We start from the raw sequence: 14,992 nt of genomic DNA, 5'->3' as shown, positions 1-14,992 counted from the left end.
TGAGGTTATTGCCAAAGCTGCTTGCTACTATGATAGAAATATTGGTAGCTATACTGGCATTGTGCGGCATAGTATGATTTTGTATTCCAGTTCTTGGAATACAGTTCTTCTTTATTTAATAGACTGATATACTGCCCTACAATTTGAATTTTTCAGGACAGTTCACGAAATTGCATCTGTACACAATAATGAGTAAAATAACGAACAATAAAGCAACGCTTAAGGGCACCATCAAACTTTAGAGCTGTGATGTAAAAAGGCATTGTAAAACAGAAGAGTATTCACGTGGCATCACCCAGAAGACAGCAATGCAGGCGTTAGGCAAGCCACCATTTTGCAGGGTGACACAACCCAAAAAGCCCTGGGTCCACTCACCCCCGGCTCACTTCACTTGGCAGGGATATCCAGACTCAGAGAAGGACGTGTGACACTGACCTTAATATCAGGCATGTTGATATGGGGAAGATGGTCTTTCAAGTACCTAGATCCTAAACCACATAGAGCTTTAAAAGGTAAGCACCAGCCTATAGTGTACCAATAAAAAATAATGTGCATTCAGATGGCACAGCATTTCAAGGATGTGCAGACATGAATTTTATGCTCATGCATTTCTACTCTCCCCACCTTCTTCCCTTGCACAGAGTGTCAGTTAAGTTCTGATCTTATTCTCAACAAACGATACATTGCCAGTTTGTCAGACCAGGCAAAAAACTATGGCTTGCACTTTCCAGCAAACTCGATTACAGTCAGTCTGGTTTGCAGGCAAACACAAATAATGGTCTGCCTGTTCAGGCTAACTAGCAAACAAGGACCAGAATTTACTAACTGCTACATGTAAGAGGAGGAAATTTGTGCCTAGCTGTTCTTGTGTCAACTATGGTTTGGCATTGTACTTCACCACAGCCACACTATTCAAGGCATTTCAGTGTGTTTGGCCTTTTAAATAAGCCAAATTAAGATGAAAACATACTGAAATACCTCACAATTCTGGAAGAATATAAGGAAAGCAACCCCTACTGTAATGAAAAAGAGTAAAGTAAGGAGTGAGAAAATAAACCATTTCAGAATTCAGCAGAACAGAACCACCATGCACTAAATCCTTGGCTGACAGAAAGAATGTCAATTTACTTAGAACAGAATCTGACCCTTTGTACTCAGCTATAGGGCCACAATTTTATTTGCATGACCTATAGTTCAGTGGAATAAGCTGCTGAAACCCAGGCAACAACCCCTCATTGAGCAGGGACGGCAAGTCCTGGAAAGGACAAATCCCATCTGCTTTCTATTTTGTTTGGAATTAGCAAAAATCTAGTCGAGTTGCCAAAATGGTTCTGGACAGTTCCTCCCCTTCCCACCCAGCAACCCTCTCCTTGACCTGCTCCTGCACAACTGCTTCTCCTCCTCCTGAAATAAGCCGTTTGTCAGGAGTTGCCAGCGGCCCCCCGTTTTCAATAGGGGCTCAACTCTTAACGACACAACGTCCCTCCGGCGGGGAATTCCTCGGCTTGAAAAGCCCCCCCGCTGCAAGAGAATTTACAGGCGCGAGTGGAGGGAAATGCCTTTTGTCTTAAGAACTTTTATGGGGGAAACCTACATGCCGCGGCTTCATTTGCGCTTGGTCTTTCCCCCTGGCGTCGCTTTCGCAGTCATGAGGCTCAACCCGGAGAGGTCTGAATTACAAAGGAGTCACGCGGAGGGGCGGCGGCGCCTCTGAGCATAGGCAGAAGGCGCCCCTCTTGTCGGGGAAGGCACATTGGGAAAGGAGAGGAAAGGGCTCCAAGGGCACCAGTCTTCAGACCCAGCAATTCCCCCTCTTAGGAATTAAGCAACCTCCCGCCACAGGAAGCCCTTTACCCCGCACTGCCTTTGGCCCCACTTGGCCGACAGCCTGGGCAGCAGACCCTCCGCCCCCGCCATTGCCCCACAGCAGTGACAGCAACCTCGCCTCAGCTGAGGGGACCTCCGCCTCAGCCCTTTCCCAGGCCACTGCCCCCTCTCCCCGGGACTCACTCACTCGCCCGCCCCTGGGGGTCGCCCCCGCCTGCTGCTCCCCCCCACACACCCGCACTCACATAGAGGGAGTCGACGCTGGAGCCGTAGAAGCGCAGCGCGGTGCTGAGCTCCAGAGGCGGGGAATGCGCGTCGTCCCCAGCCTCCAGCTCGGCGTCGCCTCGCTCCGAGCCGAAAGGGAAGAGGAGCCCCCCGTGAGGGAAGCCGCTCCCGGGTGCCGCCAGCGCCGCCAGCAGCGCCCACAAGCTCAAGCCCCGCAGGCTGGCCATGCTCTCTCTCCTCGTCGACGTCCGAGCGGCGCAGACGAGCCTTGAGAGCGGCGAGCCCTCAAGTTTTAAACCCCGCCGGGGCTGCGGTGGAAAAGAGGGGAGGGGGAGGCCGAGGGAAAGCGAGGAGAGGGTTTGAAGCCAACCAATCCGCGGAGAGTTCAAAGAAAGACGCCCTATCACCATCAGAGGACGGGCTTCTGTCCCCCCCCCTCTCCTTTTGCATCCTTTGCAAAGCCATCCAAAAATCCCAGCAGAGAAAATTTCAGCTTTGCTTACCCAATCTCAAGCCACCAGCAGCCAGAGGCGTTTCCCGCCCTTCGCAGTACAGTTACCCACAACTGCACTCTGTAAAAGCTTGGCTCTACCCTCCTCATAGCGTTTGCATGTACAAATAAAGAAAAGATCCCCAGTAAAGTGTGTGTGTGGGGGGGTATTCATTGATACACTCCTTTAGCTACATAGACAAGAGAGTTAAGTGTGGTGCCCTGGTTAAAGTAAATGGAGCCAGGGTTAAAATCCCCATTTGAGCATGAAGCTCACGGGGTGACCTAAGGTAAGGTTACCAGACGTCCCCGTTTCCCGCGGGCAGTCCCCGGATTTACAAATCAGTCCCCTGACAAAATACATCTATTTAGTAAAGGTAAAGGACCCCTGACCATTAGGTCCAGTCGTGGCCGACTCTGGGGTTGCGGCGCTCATCTCGCTTTATTGGCTGAGGGAGCCGGCGTATAGCTTCCGGGTCATGTGGCCAGCATGACTAAGCTGCTTCTGGCGAACCAGAGCAGCGCACGGAAACGCTGTTTACCTTCCCGCCGCCGGAGCAGTACCTATTTATCTACTTGCACTTTGACGTGCTTTCGAACTGCTAGGTTGGCAGGAGCAGGGACCAAGCAACGGGAGCTCACGTCGTCGCAGGGATTCGAACCACCGACCTTCTGATCGGCAAGTCCTAGGCTCTGTGGTTTAACCCACAGTGCCACCCACATCCCTAGGAAGTTGAAAAGTGTCCCTGGATTCATTGAAAAAAATCTGGTAACCTTAACCTAAGGCCAGTCATGTATCTCAGCCTTAACCTACCTGGCAAGGTTGTGAGGACAAAATAGGAAGCGGAGAACCATACAATTATACATCACCTTGAACTCCTTGGAGGAAAAGGTGACATATTGTTGGCATCTGTCTGTCTTGGTAGACAATGCAGGAGTGCACCTTTGAGGGTGAAGTCAAACGGCTGAAGAGTTGCCACACCTGCTGTGGCTATAGAGACCAATACGTTCAACTGGGACAGATGACAGGGTCCGGTTGTGCTGCTGCAGATGCACCATGGTGTTTCTTCTCCTCCCAGCAGCCATTCCTCCTCTGGTCACTGCTGTGGACACAAAACCAAGCTGTCTGTCTCCAGGCACTGTGATCATTTGCAATGGATTCCCATACTGCTGAGTTAATGGTGCCAGCCTTCATGTCATGTTTGCAGACATCTTTATAATGTAGAATTAGTCTGTGTCTAGTGACTGAAGTCAGCTCCCCGTAGAGCACATCCTTGGGGACCCTGCCATCTTCCATTCTGTGGACATAACCAAGCTAGCGTAGAAGTCACTGGGACATGGTGTGAACATGCTGGGGGCTTGTGGGCTTAAGAGCACCCAGCTTTGTTTGAGACCCTGTCCTGCCTCCTGCCACAACTACAGCATTGTGATCCTCTACAAGAATGTAGGTGACCGCCATGACTGTAACAACTACTGTGGAATCTCCCTGCTCAGTACTGTGGAGAAAGCCTTAGTGCCTGTAGTTCCTTAACAGATTGTTTCAAGTTACTCACTGACAGGGCTTTAGAGCTCAGAGGTCAACAGTTTACATGGTTTTCTCACTGCAGCAGCTTCAGGAGAAATGCAGAGAGCAGAGTTACCCCTTGTACATTGCTGTAATAAATAAATAGTGTACTATAAGACTAAGATCTAATGTTAATTCTATAGTGAATAAGGTATATGGGTTTTGTCACTGATTACATCATTAGACATAACTTTGATCTGGAAGATTTTGGATCCAAATATGCTCTTCCAGTTAAGGGTTAATTCTTATCTACTTACTTTTGTATTCTCCTTTGACTCCAGTTTCCTCTTTATCAGATAATCACAGGGAAATTCTGGGAATTCTGTGGTGGGTGGGTGATTAGGAAAGGATTCTGTCTCCTAACTACTCATGTCTTTTAAATTTAGCTAGATGACACTCCCTCCCTCCATACGCACAGCTTTCTAACTTTGTAGTGGAGTTTTCTTTTTAAAAGCTGCTCTGAATAAATTACACTGCTTCTGGGTTATCCTACCTTTAATCTGCCTCCAACATTGGTGGGAGATCTTTTCAAGTAAAATTCATATTTTTTGGCTTCTTTTTTTAAGGAACAATTTGTTTTAAAAAGAATAAACAACCAGACTATACTGTATCACTTAAGAATGGCTAAGTACATCTGCAGTTCTCATCAAGTGGTCTCTGCTGCTCAACAACGGAAGCTTTATTATTTACAGTTATTCTGAGGATAGAAATGCCCTTATTTCTGAGCTGGTTGAAAATATGTAAGAAATGCTACAAAAATGTATCTTGTTACAGACAAAAATGGGCCTTGGCTCTAATTTACTTGAATAAAATGTGGCTGCTTTGCCAACTATAAAGAGCCCCTGTGACCAACTGGGCACCAGCTGACTGGTGATTTGATGCAAGGATCTTCCTGCTCATAACACACAGCCACAGGAACAATGGCAGCATTCCGTTCGCTCTTATGAATTCAGTGGTTACAAGCCTGGACCATATTCCAAGCAGGAAACCATTAAGGAGGCATTGCTAGAAGACCAAGACCTGAGAAGCTCACACCTGCATGTACTGTATATGGAAGCCTCAGATTAATGACCTCTTATCATATGATAGTTTCCTACTCTGAGTAGAAAGGGGTGGGGACAAGCACACTATTACATGCTAATTTTTGTTTGCCTTTGCAGTAGGGTTGCAAATATATCCAGTAACTGATTACTGGGAAAACTGAGCAGAATGGGAAAAACTGCAGGTCTCTTGGGACAATATTCCTTTAGGATGGCAAATTCCTTTGGAAACTGCTCCCACTCTACTACTGCATGGTTTTGTGTGGAGTTTATGAGCAAGCCAATTGTTTGTTTGTTTTTTAAATACAAGTGTAGCCAGAGAACAACAAATTCTATTTCACTCCTTTATAGTGAATATTTTATCCTGGGATTTGTGTGGATGCTGAGAATATCCAGCATTAGATATTCTCCTGATCTCACCCAGACTCTGTAACTACTTCTACAGCCCCCTTTTGACAATGAAGACACAAATCAAACCAATTCATAAATGCAGACCACTCCTCTGATTCCATCAAAAAAGGTCTCTGGTACAGGACCAGCTTTACTATTAGGCAAAATGTGCCAGACACCGCAGGCAGCAGATACTGAGGGGTAGTGAGCAGGCAAAGATATGTGTGCCATCTTGCAACCTGCCCTGCTCTCTCCCGAAAGCTAGCTTGCTGTCCTAGAGTGCAGTAGAGAATCCTGCCACATCACCAGTGCCGCAACTACCAGGCTGGTTTGCTTCTGTACACGGATGCAATGAGGCCCCATCTTGTCCTTTACTTGCTGGGCTATGCCAATGACATCATCAGCATGCATTAGAAGGCATTTGTAATTCATTTGAAGTCCATATTCTTTTCTGAATTGGTTATGAAACAGAACCAATAATTAAGCACTGAATTAAGTGCTTCACAATTGATTCCAATCCCAATAAATATATATAGTTTCCAGACAGGATCTGCTTCTGTAATAATTTTGTCGTGTCTCTGCACATTCAAACCCTTGAAGCACCCAAATGGCCAGGGAGGAACACAAGCCCCTCTATCTGTAGCAAAGCAGCAATCAGTAGATCACACTCTTAATAAAAGAGTATTGGAAAATACAATTAAAGCAAGGAAGGGAGCGAGGGAGGAATAGGACATGCCATAGAATTTCTCCAAAGATGTAATGATGGTATAAAATGCTTTCCTGACATATCTTATCAATTGGGTTACACTGTAACCCACAAGTGGAAATTAGGTTTAGATTTTATTGGAATCTGCAATGAGGTTTTGAGTATGTAGAACTGAAAACAAGTATCAGCTTGTATCAACAGAAAAATATGCATCTAACAGTACAGTATTTTAGTGGAGGGTGGGGAAGAGGGTCTTTTCTGCAGCTTGTTTGCCTGGGTCCGCACTCGAGTGTTGGCTACGCTCAAAAAGATTACAAGACCAAGAGGATACATGTGTTTCCTGCTATGTCTTGGACTGGTTACTTTTGTTATCTGAAGTATGCATCAACTCAACACTTAAAACTTTTTGCATAAAGATCAAGAAGCCATTCGATTTAAAGTAAAAGATGTAGACAGTGGAAGGTTTTTTTTTAAAGTAATGTTTGACTGCCAGATTTTGAAAAGAGGCACTTCTGCATAAACCTGCACAATTTGCTGACCCAACAAGCTGAGTGCAACCTACCAGCTAACTGCATACAGAAGCTCATTGAGGGGCTTGATAAACCCCCTGACTGGGCTGGGGGGGGAACACTTATTGGGGTCCTGATTTCACCTCCCACATCCCACTCAGACGCTCCCTTGGACCATCTAGTTCCAACTTCTCAAGCTGCATTCCGCTTGGTAAATCACAAATTACGCAGGTCAGCTGCAGTACATAATTCTGTTCTACAGTTTATACTGGCATAATAGTTTTTAACATGATTCAACAAAGCTCTCAAGCACAGGCATAATATTAATTATGTGCTACTGGATATGTCCACTGGAATAGTGTTATCATCAGATTATCATGTATCTAGATAATGAATACACAGGACTGATTGGATGTAATACTAAACCATAGTATTATGAGAACAAGGTAAGGTGAGCCTTGGAGCCTCCTCCTCCTCTGACACAGGAGTCGCTTCTGTTTTAGATTAACCACAGATTCCTGGGTCATCCAGACCTAGCAAACTATGATGAATCTGATTTATGCTTGATCAAAACAGGCCAACTTCAAACCGCAGGTTAAAGGTGACTTCTTTCAATAAACCATAGATAAGGTGAACCACAGTTTAGGGTTCTGATGCAACACTCTACTGTGGCTAGTCAAGTGAAAGCTTTTGAGCATTCTGGAAGAGGAGACTGAGAAGAATGCATGAGCCCAATTCACTATGGCTTGTCATAATAACACTAAACCATAGCTTCCCATTACATGTGAGCACATCCACTGAGTTGAATGCTAGAAGCTTTAGCACCACAGAAGTTCAGAAATCTGAACTCTTTCCCTCTACAGCTATTATTTGCTGCTTTAATAAGGGGCTTTAACTCTTTGGGCTTATCCACACTGACCTGTCTTCTGTTCTTTCCAGGCACAGTCTGCACTTTAAAGCTCTGTGTCTGAATGCCCCCCTTTTTTTTGCTCCAGAGCTTTCCCCACAAAACCCGCTCTTTAAAGCTTAATTGGAGCAAACATCTCCAATTGTTTGTCATTGTTTGTCATTGCTGGGAAGGCTAAGAGTAGTACAGTAATGATATCTTGCAATATGGTTATCTGTATGCCTCATGTTGGTCTCTCTCTGGTCTAGATAGCTTTACCATTAACTTGTTTGGATTTTGCCTCAAGAGTCCCAGGTTCCCTCTAACGTGCATTTCCTTTATGGTAAACTAACTCTACTGTTTGCACAAGGAAGCCTCAAATGGAGAAGGAAAAGGGGGAGATAATCTTGATCACTCACAGTTTTCCGTAATGTGTGGTGATGCAGTAAGGGAACCAACACCCCCCTTGAAGGTATGTAGCATATGGCCGGCACCAGAAAAGAGCGAATGATTTAATATTGGAAGCAGGTAAGCTTTCCTGTCCCTCCTGGGCCCTGGGTCACAGAGAACTTCCAGATATCAGAGCTATCAAGGGTATGGGAAGGTATTGTTCACTTCCAGCAGGTCTTCTGGCCTGGTTTAGGGTTGGAGCTGCTGGAACCACATCCAAGATACAATGGAATTCCACTGGCTGTTGTCAAAAAGATGTTTAAGGTGTGGTCAGTTTTGCAGGCTCAGGATGTGTATTGGCCTCCAAAGGTCACACTCTTCTGCTGTGTGGGCAGTCCTCTGGCAGCCTTGTCCTGATTCACCTGTGCCCCCCGATCTAGACAGCTCACAGGCTTCACTAGGTACCAGGGGCTCCAGGTCACCTTCTGTTGAGGAACCCTTCAGCAGAGTCATAACATCAGGTCTGGAATTGGGTTTAGAACTTGGAAAAGATGCTGTTTTCAGTTCAATGATGCACAGTACAGATTGACAAGGATATAATTATTGCCAATTATATATACAGCTAAATTTTAGTTATTCAGTAGTGCCTTCTGCTACATCTGCTATTAATATGGTAGGTGGTGCCTAGAGGGTTTATAGGTCATGGAGGTTTTTAAGCAGAGATTGGATGGCAATCTGTCATATACAATTCAGCTGAGACAGTGTCATTGACTGCACTGATTTTAACAATGGCCCTTCAATTAGACCTTGCTTTAAAACAAAAAAAAAAAGCTTGTGGTATTTCCTTTAGCATGATGTTGTCCAGACCTAAAAATGAGCCAATAATTCCATGAATGACATCTATTTATCCTTCCTGACCCCAGTCTTCTTCTCAGATATAAAGCAGTTCATTCCTTTTAGAAGCCACAAATCAACATAAACACCCACGCATGTCTTCCAAAATTTGGATTAGCATTCTCCCATAGACTATACACACTGTGCATTTGTCATAAGGCAATAGTCAAACATGAAAATCTGCCAGCTCCATACAACAGTTACTCAGTAATCGACTCCTAGGAAACACAAGGTTTTGCAGGGAGTGACTCTGATGCTACAATGTCCCTTATGTTTTCTGTTCCTTATCTGAATGACGAGAGAAGTTGAAACGGAGACAAAATGAAAACTTTGCAAAACACAAGCTTTTAAGGGCCAATCTACACATTGCACTAAATATGTAGTGAGCAGAAGGGATGTATTTATTGTGGCTTTTGGCAGACAATAGGACCTCCAATTTCAGCTGCGACTGTTTGAAGCAGAGGGAGGGGGCAGGTTGTGATCCAGATAACCCCCCCACACACACACACACATTGTATGTAACTATGATGCTTAGAGGAAGAAAGTTCCCATTGGTCATTTGAAGAGTAGATAATATTTGCTTCTGACTCCCCTTTCCAAGCAGAAACCACTTGGTTGTATAGTCTTGTCAAGAAAGCATCTTCCATACTTTCTAACTCAATACAAGGGAATACCGAACAGCCAAAATGTTTCTGCTCCACATGGGGGCAAAGCAAAAAGGAACAGTCATAGTTAATTCTCACTTAAATAGTTAATTCCCACTTAAATGTTCATGCAAAGTCTCCCATGATATTCTCATGAGAGAGCTGGTAAAATGTGGGTTGAACGAAGTAACTGTTAGGTGGATTTGTAGCTGGTTGACTGACCGAACCCATAGAGTACTCATTAATGTTCTTTGTCATCCTGCAAGAAAAGTAACAAGTAAGGTGCCACAGGGTTTTGTCCTGGGCTCGTTGTTGTTCAATGTCTTTATAAATAGCTTGAATGAAGGAATTGAGAGGGTGTTCACCAAGCTGACATAATTGGGATTCAATATGACCTTAACAGATTGGAGAACCGGGCCCAAACTAACAAAATGAAATTCAATAGGGACAAATGTAAGGTTCTGCACTTAGGCAGAAAGAACCAGCTCCAGAAATATAAGAAGGGAGACAAATGGCTTGCTAGTAACACATGTGAAAAAAATCTAGGGGTCTTAGTGGCCCACAAGCTTAACATGAGTCAACAGTGTGATGCAGCAGCAAAAAAGGCTAATGCTGTTGTAGGCAGCCCTGTTCAGGGAAGTTTTTAATGTGTGATATTTTAGTGTATTTTTTGTTTCTATGGAAGCCGCCCAGAGTGGCTGGGGAAACCCAGCCGGATGGGCGGGGTACAAATAAATTATTATTATTATTATTATACAGGCTGCATCAACAGAAGTATTGCGTCCTGATCAAGGGAAGTACCGGTAATACTCCCACTCTATTCTGCCTTTGTCAGATCACTGTCAGAATACCTTGTCAAATTCTGGGCACTACAGTTTAAGAAGGATGTTGACAAGCTGGAATGTGTGCAGAGGAGGGCAACCAAGATGATCAAGGGTCTGGAAACCAAGCCTTATGAGGAACAGTTGAAGGAGCTGGGTATGTTTAGCCTGGAAAAGAGGAGACTGAGAGGAGATGATAGCCATCTTCAAATATCTTAAGGGCTGTCACATGGAAGATGGAACAAGCTTGTTTTCTCCTGCTCTGGTGGGTAGGACTCGAGCCAATGGCTTCAAATTACAAGACTACATTTCCCTGGCAATTGGCCACAGTAGCTGGAGTTGAAGTCCAACAACATTTAAAGGGCCACAAGTTCCTTATCCATGTTCCAGCTGCCGGGCTGTTAGGTAAGTCAAAAGCAGGATTATCAGAATGAGTCCTATTGCAGATCAGATTGCCACAGGTTGGAGAACAGGGACAAACTCATCAAATTAAGCATTCCTTGAGACAAGGAAACCAATTAAGTCCCTTTTCCCAACAATAACAGTTTAATCTGTTGTATTTCATTGAGGAAAAACCTGTTTGCTAAAAGGTTCCCATATTTTCACTTTTGCTGACCAACCGTGTAATTACTACACTGTAATATATATTTGAATTAGACTTATCAAGGACTCATAAGCTTGTGGATTTCCAAGGTGGCATGTTGTTGCAGAAGAATAGGGAACATGGATTCATCCAGTTATTTTGCAGCTAGGTAACATCTGATACTTCACTGAGACTTGCTGCATCAACTTAATTGTGCTATCCCTGCACAATTTTCCCCAGGGTCAGCAACTTTAAAAAGAATTTTCAGGAAAGAAATGCAATTAATTTGTTAATTTCTGTTCAGCATAAAAACTATTTACTGCAAATGCACACAGTCCCTAAACATGAGGAATTCTCCTCCCCCATGTTTCAGTGCATAAAAAGAAACTATGGCGACATCTACTGGTCAATGTTCTTCTTCTTCTTCTTTGGCAATCACTTGTAGCCTAGTAAGATTGTCTACCATGAACATGGTCTTAACAGTGAGTCTGTAAGTGACTGTGGAGGCCAATTTTGGATCCACACACCCTTCCACAGTGGGGACATTGTTTCACGGGCAGGAGTTGATCACGATGTGGATTTGCCAAGCATGCCTTCTTCTTAACACGTTTATCCCTTTTAACCAGAGTTCAAGCATCTTCAAAGTCCATGACACCTTTGGTAAGAGCTGTTCTCTAATTGGAGCGCTCGCAGGCCAGTGTTTCCCAGTTGTCGGTGTTTATACTACATTTTTTTTAGATTTGCATTGAGAGAGTCTTTAAACCCTTTTTGTTTACTACCAGCATTACGCTTTCCATGCAGAGGGTATGAGTGAAGATGGTATGATTAATTTAGGAAATGTTGTGTAAGGTGTAAAAGCACCTTCAGGGCAGGCCCAGATATTCTTTGGGCTGGCTTGACAGGAATAAAAAATGCAACAGAGACAAAAATTTTAAAAACCACAGGGGCAACGAATGCAGCAGTTTAAACAGAGTCTGTTGCTGCATACACATCATACATTTAAAGCACAGTTACCCCCTTTGCAGAACTAGCAGATACGACAGCCAAAATAAGGAATCAGGATGAGAAACAAAAAAGTGGTGAGTGGGAATATTTCAGAGACTACTCAAAAAGATATAACACTAAATATTTTCTACAAGTAGGGGTAATACTTTGAGCAACAGTTAACATAACAAGGAAACTGATGGGAGGAAAATAGGGTGGGAAAACTAACGGATATGCAGCAAAACAAGGTATACTTAGAATGCCATGGAGTGATGGGTTGGGAATTCTGTACAGAAACAATGTATGATGAAAAAATAAGATTATCTAATTAGAAACTGGAAAATGCATAAATAATAATAATAAATAAAGCACAGTTACCCCCACTCATCCTCCAATAATCCTGGGAACTGTAATGTGTGAAAGGCGCTAGGAATTATAGCCCTGTGGGGGACAAACTATAGTTCCCATGATTCCTCCACCCCCCTTTGGTGCTTCAGATGTATGGCGTGTAAGTAGCCACCAGCATTTGAAACTCCCATTCTTCTAGGCAAGTTTTACAATTTGATCCCAGATCCCACTTTTTCATTGTAGAAATGTTGGAGGGTATGGTAGGATGTCCCTATTTTCATTGGAGAAGTGTTGGAGGGTATGGAGTTATCCAACCCCAGAGCTGTCTGAAGGCAATCCTGTATAGGGAAGGTTTTTTTTAATGTTTAATTATGGTTTTTTTATATGTTGGAAGCTGCCCAGAGTGGCTGGGGCAACCCAGTCAGATGTGTGGGGGAATAAATAGTAAAATTATCATTATGGAATGGGACGTCCCTATTTTCATTGGAGAAATGTTGGAGGGTATGCTAGTGCACTGAGTAAAGGCCCACCCATTGAGCCTCAGTCCAGGTAAGACAGAGATCATTTTAGTGGATGGCTCTTTTCCGATTTCCATTGTTCAACCTGTTCGGGAGGGGATTGAACTCCCCTTAAACAAGGATCAAGTTCATAACCCAAGGGTGTGCTTGTGGTGCCAAATGGGCTGCCATTGAAGACAGTTCAGCAACGTAATATGAAGCTAATAATTCTAACTTAGACTACACATTGCAAGCACATCACACCAATACCTTATCATTTCAATTGACGGAAGGAGTCTTTTCAGCAGCTGGCTCCCAGTTGTGGAATGCCCTCCCTTGAGGGACCCACCTGGTCCCTACTTTGCATGTAAAGGTCCCAGGGCTCAATTCCCAGCTTCTCCAGGTAGAGATCCTAAAGAACTGCTGCCAGTCAGTGTGGGCAATACTCAGGAGCAGCTTCCAGCGCTTCTATGTACAATGGTGTCATCATGATATATTTTAGCTCCATAAGCTATTTTGTGTCTCTCCCTTGTTTTGATTTTATGATTATGGCTGAATTTGTTTTAATCTCTGCATTATTATTTATGGCTGAGTTGCATAGTGTGCTGTTCAGTTTTTGCTGAATTTCTGTGGTTTGGGGCATTATAGGGCAACTAATAAATATAGTAAACTAAATAACAAACAAATAATAAATGTGTAATTTGATAATGATTCTTGCTTGTGTGTTGCTTTTCTCCTGTCATGAGCTAATGGCATTGCAGTAAACTAACTGTAGTTATTAGAACAGCCCCTTCTGGTCTACATGTAAGATCTCGTTCAAGAATGGGAAGGTGTCATCTACCAAATATTGGAGTCATGTAAGGAGTCATCTACCAAATACTGAAATGAATGGAGGTCTCAGAGCCACAGTGCCTCCTGGAATCGCACCTACTAGTGACTTGTTTTGCATTGGCAGCCATGTCATTTGGGGGACATGGTTATGTAATCTTCATGGTACAATAGGAAAGAAATCCCACAGAGCACATTAGCTCTCAGCTTTGTAGTTCTCATAAGTGTCCACGGTGTATCTTCTGTGACTTGGATTTACACAGGAAATGGGGATATGAAAACAGTTTTGCAGCTTTCATGGTTGAAGTTAAAACCAGTATTAGGTTTAACTTTTCATCTCTCTTCTACTTAAGCATGCACAGACAAACAAAATGCAAAGACATACATAACCTAACCTCATGGGCACTTCTGAATGTTTATCTGCAAGCTTTTATAGACACCAAAAACCAAGAAGGAAAATCCTGCAACTACAATGAGACAACAAAAAGGCATCAACCCTGTGAGGTAGAATAGGCTGAGTTTGCACCCTGAAATATGCATCTCATACACCCTAACCCTGTAATTGTGCAGCATAACACTCCCAACTGCCTTTAAACCATGTTACATTGAGTTGTATGTGGAGCAGCCTTTGAGTTTTCTCCCAACATCCCAACCTTTTATCTGCTCTTTGAAGCACTCCCCACATCCTCACTTTTGGTGTGGTGCTCCCTGTAGACCACCAGAGAAGCTGAAAACTGGTCATAAATTGAGGAATGAAGGAGTGCAATTTTATATTTCATGTGACTACTTCTAAGTAGCCATGCATTAGACTATTAGACTTTAAGACTTAGGAAATGTCAGCACTAGATCTCATTATTTTCCCATTCTGTATGCAAATACTTAAGATATATGTATACTGAAGATATTGGAATGCATTTCCATAGCTTTCAGTTGTCATGGCCAGCAATTGCAACCAAATTGGTCACAAGGGGAGTATGATCATCCAGGCAGCTGTCATAAGGATCAGATTCTGTTGACGAAACTAGAAGACAGACTGCAGATTTGCCCTCCATTCTCCCACCCCAGAAACTCTCCTTTTTGCCATACACAAGGATGCTAAAATTCCCAGCTTTCCCTAACTTAGCTTGGGCCAAACCAGACAAGACAACACAACACAACACAACACAGATGCCTGTAACTTCAGTACAAAAAAACAACACCTAGGGCGGGGAGAGGGGAATTACACAAATAAAAATTTAGAGCCCGGTTTGTTTTAAGCATTTATTCTTTATTTAAAGAGATAGCGTCGTTTAAAGAGCAACTCCGGGCGGAACACCGGCGAATGGGCAGGAGGCGGTTTCAATTGAGGGCACGCCGAGATGGGCTT

At 43.8% G+C, this 14,992-nt stretch overlaps 1 protein-coding gene across 1 annotated transcript in view; it reads right to left on the bottom strand.

Moving 5' to 3' along the window:
- Positions 1 to 2,354, bottom strand: part of NID1 (nidogen 1) — a 54,358-nt gene extending 52,004 nt beyond the window's left edge. Inside the window, exon 1 of the mRNA XM_081906809.1 lies at positions 2,073 to 2,354. Within this exon, the coding sequence (XP_081762935.1) occupies positions 2,073 to 2,279 (207 nt within the window). The 5' untranslated portion in view covers positions 2,280 to 2,354. The remainder of the gene's footprint in view (positions 1 to 2,072) is intronic.
- Positions 2,355 to 14,992: the final 12,638 nt, after the last annotated feature.

Source organism: Podarcis melisellensis, assembly GCF_964234715.1.
Source record: "Podarcis melisellensis genome assembly, chromosome: 3".
Taxonomy (NCBI): domain Eukaryota; kingdom Metazoa; phylum Chordata; class Lepidosauria; order Squamata; family Lacertidae; genus Podarcis; species Podarcis melisellensis.
The sequence above is the reverse complement of the archived record's forward strand: the minus strand, read 5'-3'. Positions and strand labels throughout refer to the sequence as shown.